Source organism: Calypte anna, chromosome 7, assembly GCF_003957555.1.
Source record: "Calypte anna isolate BGI_N300 chromosome 7, bCalAnn1_v1.p, whole genome shotgun sequence".
NCBI lineage: Eukaryota > Metazoa > Chordata > Aves > Apodiformes > Trochilidae > Calypte > Calypte anna.
In genome coordinates, this window is record NC_044253.1 from 21,076,721 (window position 1) to 21,085,666 (window position 8,946).

Genomic DNA, 8,946 nt, shown 5'->3' on the forward strand with positions numbered 1-8,946 from the left:
GTAAAAATTCCTATTTCCACTCTTCCCATATAAAAGCAGATAAATCACACTTACCCACATTGAATTACCTCAATTCAAACATTACTCAGATTTAAATAAACAAGCAAAACAAAACAAAACAAAACAATCATATTCACAAAGAAAACAAAAAAGTTAGGTTTTGAATAAAGTTCTGTTGCACCAATTTAAAAAAATTGTTGATTTCTAAATGTAAGAAAGATCCTTTTATAAACATTTTCTGAAGAAATGCACACTGTAAAAGATAACCAACAGCTTTCAGAGAAACAAGATAACGTGTTGGTCAGCAACTAGACTACTGCTTCAACACAGAAAATCACACTTTCAGGTTATTTTGATTTATCAACTGTATGTATATTTCAAATGTATTAGCAAAATTCTGCAGTTTTATAAAAATAAATCATGTAACATTACATCAAACAGGAGATCCTACATTTTTTTAATGTAAAATGTACATGGCATATACACTTTTATCTGTAAAGCACAGACACAGTGAAAGCTTCTCAGGATACTATGCAAACAAGTAAAATATTCTAAAAGCAGAACGCAGGAAAATAAAACATTTAAGTGATGTCAAAGGTGAGATTTAGACTGAGAAATCCAAGGATGCCAAGGGTTTTCAAACTTAAGATAAGTTACATTTATATCTTCACAAATTTATCAAATGCTTTTTTAACAGCAGCTTTCTCTCCTCCCTACAAAAGACCTACTCCCTTCTACATTCTTGACTTCTCTGATCCATCTTAACCTTTTCATTTTAACAAGGTCCACTCTTCCGACTACAATCCGAGGCCAAAATTAAGACATCTTCATAAAACACGAGAAAAGGCTCGTTTGAACACAGGTAGTTTAGAGGGTACTACCTCAGTGGAGGGGACATTTGGTAAATTATTTTCAGAGAACTAAAGTATAGGTAATATTATCTGTAAGCAGAGCTGGAAAAGCTTTATGTGGTGTGACCTTATCTTGATTAGGCAAACATCTCCTTCCTTCAGAGTCATTAGTGTCTCTCCTAATAGCCAGCACTCAAAAAAACTCCTCAGTGGTTTGATTTGAATTGCACACTACATAAGTAAGAAAGTTTTTCTGCATTTCCATGTTTATTCACAGGTATTGAAGACTATACGTAAGATCTGATCATGGACAGGGTATACAGAAAATAACTTTTCCAAGGCAATCATACTGCATTAAACTTATTTGCAGTTCAACTTCCTCTGCATTTCTAGCAACTGCTCAAACTCAAACAGATCTTAATTAAAAAGAATGCTTTGAATTCTTCACTTTTTAATACTGTTTTTCCCCTCTATTTCCATAGTCTATTGTGCCTGAGAAAATACTTACCATCTAAATTAGCCTGAAGTGTAATAAAATCAATAATGCATTTTAGAAGGTGAAATTATCAAACTCATTCACTCATGCATTTACAACTGCATTGAAAGCTTCTAATGGAAAGCAAAATTCTCACCCATCCTTTGTTTGATCTGCCACTCCAGCCAACAGCTGCACGGTTTTAGGGTTGTAACGTGGATCTGTATAAAGTCCTAGGTATTTTTGCACAAAATCTTCTGGGGTCATGTAATGCTCACCATCTTTCTCGACACTGGCATACTACAGTGGAAATACAACACAAAACCACACAAACAAAACCAATCAATTTAGATGTTAATTATCAGTGATTACTGAACTAGGATTTCTGCTGAATACGATTTAAAATGGTGCACAACTGTCTACACATAACTGCTCTGAAACTAAAGGGCTTGACTAAACTAAAAGCATTACTACACCAGTAGGAGACCACAGCAGTGAGACTAACCCTGCAAAACAGATGTGTTCACATACTGGCTGAGATCTTCCAATACAGAGAAAATTATGTATTTTCAGAAACTGTTGGGTAATTGCAGAAATTAATGAAAACTTCAGCACTGTAGCTGCCCATTTGCGACTGCACTGTGGAAAGAGAAAAGTTCTTACCACATTGTTCCTGATCATTCTTACAATTAGCTTAGAAAATATGTATTATTTCTTTTGTCTTTTTGTAAGTGATAACTTTTCAGATTAATTTCTATTCTGAAACTTATGGTTCTGGTGTTTTTCATTTACTGAATAATTGACACACAGACAAAAGAGATTTCTGTCAAATGATTTAGTCTGAATTTTTATTTCACCAATAATAAAATTTGAAATTAAATCACAGGTAAGTTTTAGAATTATAAAGTTTAAATATTAATAAAACTAACTAAGAATAAAATAACCAAGTACATCTTTACTATTTGTACATCGAGACAACTGCCAAGCATCTGTATTGGTACATTTATTGATTACTTTTCTGGTTCTTTCTATAGGTCAGCTTTAATGTAAAAATGAACTTTTTAACATTAAATAAATCCCATGCCCTCAACTGTCCAGTTAGACTGGGAAATACCAATTTCAAGCTAAGAACATTAGGAAGCAGGAGTAAAAAGCCTCACAAGTGATAAGCTATATATTATGGAACTTCATACCCCTCAGACTTTGTTTCAAGATGGCAGTACAGTTGCAGGAAAAAATTTCCTGTAGTTCATGATATGATAGCAATCTTAGAAATAAAACCTGTATTTTCAGATTGTAAAATTAAATTATGTTTGCACATGGAAACACAGGAAAGTATCTCATAAACATTTCTATTTCCCTAACATACAGTGACCAATACCATTTGATGACTGAATTTATCTTTCAACATTTTTGCTCAAAAAACCTGTAAGCAAGCTTACACAAGCTTACTTAATTGGTTAAAATCCATCTCTTACCCTCTTACTCTCTGTTGTACAGTCTATTTATACACACACTGATTTAGGTGCAGATCTTCAAACATATACATAGAACCATGTTCATTCTGAGAAAGTGAAGTTACACAACTAAACTAATCAGAATTTTGGTTTGCAACAAAAGTAATAATTTTTAATTCATTTGTAAAAATGTAATTCATCTTTCAAGTTTCTGGTCACTAAGAGAAGACTATATAAGCATTCTCTGTAGAAAAAGAAATGGCAATGCCCCCCTAGACCTATAGTGCAACATCCATGCTACTGAATTCAAACTTCAATTGATTATCTTATCTGTAATTTGTAACTTTTCCACTATGTACTGCAGTATCTTGATTCACTTGACACAGCTTTATGTGCAAGAGCAACAAGACAGGCCCTTACTCAGCCAGGGACCAACAGGAATCAGAATATCATCAGTCAGACCTGCACACAATGATACCTGATAAGTTGTAAAACTCCATTACAATAAAGGGGATAATCTGCATGTCTCATGCTTGTTTCAGCTGTACACAACCCAAAGAACTCAGCCAGGACAGCATTTCAGCATAAAGGGGCATGCATCACCTTCAATGCCTGCTTAAGCATCTGCTGGATCTCTTCCACAACACCCGCCACTCACATCATGTCATCACTTCTCCCTCTTCCACTGTATAGCTGTGAAGACAGCTGTTTGCTGCACTGTAAACCAGAATATTGAACTAATCCAGAATTAAAATAGATTATTTCCACAGAAATGGGAACACAAAGCAGAGGACAGGAATCCTTTAGTTCAGCACTGCAGCCAGCATGACAATACGCTTCACTGAATCGATCCAGAAGGATCTCTTCTCAGTCACATACAAAAATTACTAAAAAAATGAAGTAAGAAAGACAATTCTGTTGCAAGACATGCAAAGGACCTTTAAACATGCAGAGTACTGAGTATACCTTCAAGAATAATGGAACCGAACTGTATGAGAGTACATTGCACACCAAAGAGTCAAAATGTAAACATCTTTTTTTTTCTTCAGACACCAATTTATCTGAGTTTTGTTACAAAAAATGAAAACTGCATGGGGAAAGTGTTGTTAAAAACATTTTGAGACAAAAATACTTAACTGACAGCTACATTTTGCTCCATATGAGAAGGTCATGGTATTTTGAAAGAGTTTGGCAGTGAGCCAACAAATTAAGGCCTGACAAAGTAGTGAGGCTATTCCCTTTCAGCATGTCTTTACATTTGTCCTCAAGTTACCTTTTCACCACACAACTAAAGTCAAGAACCTTTTACCACAAAATAGGTAATTGCAAATTATCTCTTAATTTGCATATAAACCGTAACACATGAATGAAATGTGTTTTTTCTTCAGTCTTGAATTAAACTGTTTTATATAACACAAAATGCTAATTATACATTAGCATTAGACCTGGCTGTCCCAGGTCTTGATGAATTTGCATGAGACCTTTTTTTAAACATCATCACACAATATCAACACACAAAAATCTTACTGTGCACAATATAGTGCCAGCTAGGACCACACTACCCCATACAATTCTTTCTTTGAAAAATAGGTTAGTTTTCAACTAGAATAAATTTTCTATCCCAAATATTTTATCTGGGCAGAAGAGAAGTAAGGTCTGAAACAAAAGGAAACCCTAAGTACTCTAAACACGTATGTCCAAGAGATTTAGGACATTTTGAAGTGGTGGAAAAAAAGCTTCCTGTATTAAAATTAGCAATTTGGTTTTATTTCTTCCTCCACCTTGCTGGAACAGGTTCTACTTGCATGCAGCAGGCAGGGAATCATTCAACTGTGTTCCCTGAGGGCTGTGTCTTGCACTGGGAAAAGAGAATGAACTCTCACCAAGAAATACACTAACTACTTGTTAATTGTTCTGCATAACTCTTTATCCTTCACTGAACTTCTATTTTGTTCTTTATGGCTGTTACTAACCTCAGTAGTTACCAATCACCTGAGAGTTAACTTATTTGATGATGCACAAGCATGAAATTTCAATGCCCGCATTTCACAGTTCCAGGATTACACAGCAATAAAAGCAGTATTTTTTAACACAAGCCAAAATAAAGATTTTTAACAGTTTAAAATAAAAAGAAATAGCAAGCTTCAGAAATTCTAGGAGGTGCATATCGAGCATCCATTAATATAAAACTTAAACTGGAGGGACAGAGGCCACCTACCACAGAAGAGGATATGCATGGACAGAAAGAAATTCAAGTACTCTCTATGAATAAGGGGGATGACGAACAGGCCCAGAGTTCACATCTTCCCCTGTGCCCATTTCCAAGGGAAGCCAAATTTAGGAAGGAATGCATGCCCTTTAGCTGAAGCTCACAGAACAGGCCAGCACCCTCAGCAAAAAGCACAGCAAATCTGACCCCTGATGCCTGCAACACCAACGGTATTTCGTAAGACTCTATCACTTAATCGTAGAAAGAAGGGGTTCCCTTTTGATATCTCTAAACTTTGCCACTAAGTTTTCTTATTACCGACCTATTGAAAAAAAAAACCACAATCAAACATGATCCAAAAGAAACACATTTCTATGCCAGAGGTGTCTGTCTTGTCCTATTTTACTGCAAATTTCAGATACTCATGAGCAGACAAAGAGCTTTGTATTTTTCATTTCTCAGAGCACAAAACAATCTACAACTTAATTTACATCTTTCTTTGAAGATCATGAGATAGACATGCAAGACCAAAAAGCTGTTTCAAAACCAGACTACCTACTTTTGAGGCCAATAAAACATGTACTGCCAGAGAGAAGATTTGAAAATAGTTGGACAATGATCTTCCTCTCAATTTTTCCCTGTGTGACCAAAATGAAGGACTTCAAACAATTTATTTTGCAGAAGAAAGCACTTCTACTGACTTCAAAAGTACCTTGCAAAAAGTTGGAAATGAGCTCTGTGATGTTCTTTTTTACATGGTATTATTATAGATTCAAAAACCAGTATTTTCATGTTATTTAATTGACATACTCTACTGTATTTCTTACCCACAAGAGCTAACTGTCATGTCAACTATAAAGGAACCTGTGAATGAAGGGGTTTTTTTACTAGAAACTAAATTCTGGGTTTTCACAACTCAACTCCAGTGTTCTAAGTTTTGCCTCTTCAGCAATGTTATCAGTGTAATCCAGCATGGAAAAACAAAAATGTGTCAAAATTCTGGTTGGGATTTAACTTCTCTCCCTCAGACAAAAAGATCTGTCTACTTATCACATGTGGAAACTGTTAGATAATACGACAAGACCAAAATATACCCATTGAAGGTGAAAGAGCAGATTTTATTACTTAGAGTATTAGCACTAACATTTTTTTTTCATAGATGAAAGCTTCTTGAATATTCTGTGTAATAGCTGACATACAGCAAGAAGAAAAAATGGTAATCTACTGATTTGGGAAATACCAGTGGCTCAACTACAGACCTAGAACCATAGTTTTTCTCATTTCATCTGCCTGATTCAATCTTATTGTTTTAAAAATTGACTAGATTTTCCTTTCAGATCATGCTTCACTGTAACAAAGGCTTAACTTACGTTAAGTCTAAGGCCCTAAAAGGGATAATATTATGAATTGCATAAGTATTAGGAAATAGATTTTAAGTTCTAAACTCATTGCCAGTTGTCCATCCACTTGTAAGAAGACCATACATGAACCCAAGGACAAAACATACAGCCACAGAAGCTAGCAAAAGTGTACTTTAAAAATAGCAGTAGTTAATTATTTGCTTTATAAGACAACACTTTGGAAAATTATTTAAAACTATCATTTGGAAATGGTTAATCACAACTTATGTCAGGAGCAGTTTCTCAACACCTGATGGCCCATTCAACATAGTGCCCACAAAGTGAACTTTTTTTTTTTTTTTTTTTTAAGCATCCCACAAGCATGACACACTTAGGATGCTGTGGGGAACTGCTGAAAGGGTAAAAAAATCAAAGTCTGTCAATCAAACAAAATTAGGCAGATCTTTTTACCTGCAGAAAAATATTTCGTAGTTCAGCAGGATCTGCTCTTTTGGTTAATTGCACCTGTAAAGACAAGCAAGTTAAAGCTTCGCTAGCGGGGATACTGACAGGGTGTAGCCCAAAACCTCCGCGCGCAGCGATAAGGGCAGCGATACGCTGTCCCTTATCGACCCGACAGGGCCTTATCGAACCTCAAACATGACCCTTCGCCCCTGCCACGGGAATCTACCGCGCTCCAAGTGCCGGTGACAGCTGTCAGCCTCCGGCTGCCCGGCCAGGCGGTGCCCCGGCTCCTCGGGGCGCCAGCCCCGCTGCTGCCCGCCGGGCCCAGCCGCCACCGCCCGCCCCGCGCCTGCCACCCGCCAGGCCCCGCCCGCCCCGCGTCCGCCGGGCCCTCGGCCCGAGCCCCCGCAGCATCGCCGCTTCTCCTCCGGAGGCGGAGGCAGAGGGAGGGGAGACTGCGCTGCCCCTTCCCCGCGGCCGCCCCGCCATCACCGCCCCCGCCGACGGCTTTCCCTGCCCCCCGCAGGGCTCCCGCAGCAGCGAGCTGCCTCCTCCCGCCGCCCGCCTGCTTCCCGGCCGCCCTGCGCGGGCAGGCGGGGGTCCGCCCGTTCCTCCTGCGACAACCGACGGAGTTGGAGAGTCACCTTGACCGCCATGCTGCGCCCGGCGAGAAGGAGGAGGAGCCGCCCGCCGTTACCCACCCGCCGCGCCGCCGCAACAGCCGGCGCCTCAGCGCAGCGCTGTGGTAACGAGCGCCCTGCCCTGCCCTGCCCCGCCCGGCGCGGCCCGGCCCTACCCGCTCCTTTCGGCGGGCTCCCCTCAGCGGCCGCACCGCTTACCTTTGCCCTTCACGGGCGACAGGAGCGCATCCCAGCCGTGGCCCTACCTCCTGCCCGCCGGCTCCGGGCCAGACCCTTCGGCGGGAGCCCATGGCAGCAGGGGTGCATTCACCGCCTCGCCCCCCGCGGGCGATGCCGGTTACCCCCGCTGGTGCGGTGGGGACGGCGTGTCACCCACACACCGACAGCATCGGGAGCGTAGCACCTCCACAGCGCATCACTGAACTTCCTAAAACGCTGCTGAAACTCATTTCTGGTTTGACAGCTGCAGCCGTTCCCTTGAGCATCGTCAAATCTGTACCTGTTGGTACCGATGGCTGCTCATAAACTCGTATTCCTGGCAGTACGGCTGCAAAGTGGAAGTAGCCCTGTATTTCGAACAAAGAAACAGGCACAAAGTAATCAGTTCTGGCCAGAATTCAGTAGCTTCTTGACAGGCTCTTGTAATACTCACGCAGTAGAGCGTGCTGATTTGCTTTATACCTCAAAATGGAAAACATGTAGGCCACAGCCTCAAGGAGAAATTCATACTTTGGACAGTTCAGTCACAGTAAGTGCTTAAAACAGAACTGACAAATAATCATGTTTTGTCTTGCTCTACCATTTCAACAGCCCAACAAGATCTCTTATTATGTGTCACTGGAAAACCAAAGGACAGCTTCTGTCATACTTCAGATAACAGAGCAGTTCAGAAGTACAGTATAGGAGCTTACAATGGTACTCATGAAATGTACATCTCTTAAGTTTAAAACTACAAATTTTCTTTAGAAAGCAGAACTCTTTTTTTTGGCTGCAGATCAACACAAACTTCTGAAGATTACTTGGGCATTCACACTTTGTAAGTGCCTTTGTGCCAGCTGACAGCAGCAGTTTTGCTAGAAATTTGCCTATTCTGTATGTATTTGACCACTAAACCAGCTTATTCAGCAGACTGCACACTACTTACACAGACTGCCGACTACTAGTGGAACATCAGAAAACAAGCCCTTGAAAGAAAATCGCGGTCTTCCCTACAGTCCTTCCAGCAGTGACTTTAGGAAGTGGTTCAGCACACGGCTGAAGGTGTTTTATTATTACAAAGCTCGGTTCTCGGCTGCAGTGCAACAGTGGCGCTAAGCCATGAGAACTGGCTGCGAGGAAGGAGTGGAAGCAGAGGAGGTTGCTTCACCCGCTGCAGGGCGGGAAGGGCAGGTGCGTATCTGAGGCCTCTTCAGAGAGAGTTAACCCCGCGCCGACCCCGCCGGCCCGGCCCGGCCCGGCCCGGCCCGCACCGCTCCGCTCCGCTGCCGGAGGGGACGCCACTCCTGCCA

General features: G+C 40.8%; 1 protein-coding gene across 1 annotated transcript in view; it reads right to left on the minus strand.

The window, feature by feature from the left end:
- The window catches only part of SLC25A12 (solute carrier family 25 member 12), a 47,601-nt gene extending 40,041 nt beyond the window's left edge, over positions 1 to 7,560 (minus strand). The window contains exons 1-3 of the mRNA XM_030454236.1: positions 7,442 to 7,560; positions 6,804 to 6,857; positions 1,484 to 1,626 (exon numbers count right to left, since the gene is read on the minus strand). Of these exons, the coding sequence (XP_030310096.1) occupies positions 1,484 to 1,626; positions 6,804 to 6,857; positions 7,442 to 7,453 (209 nt within the window). The 5' untranslated portion in view covers positions 7,454 to 7,560. The remainder of the gene's footprint in view (positions 1 to 1,483; positions 1,627 to 6,803; positions 6,858 to 7,441) is intronic.
- Between the last annotated feature and the right edge of the window lie 1,386 nt (positions 7,561 to 8,946).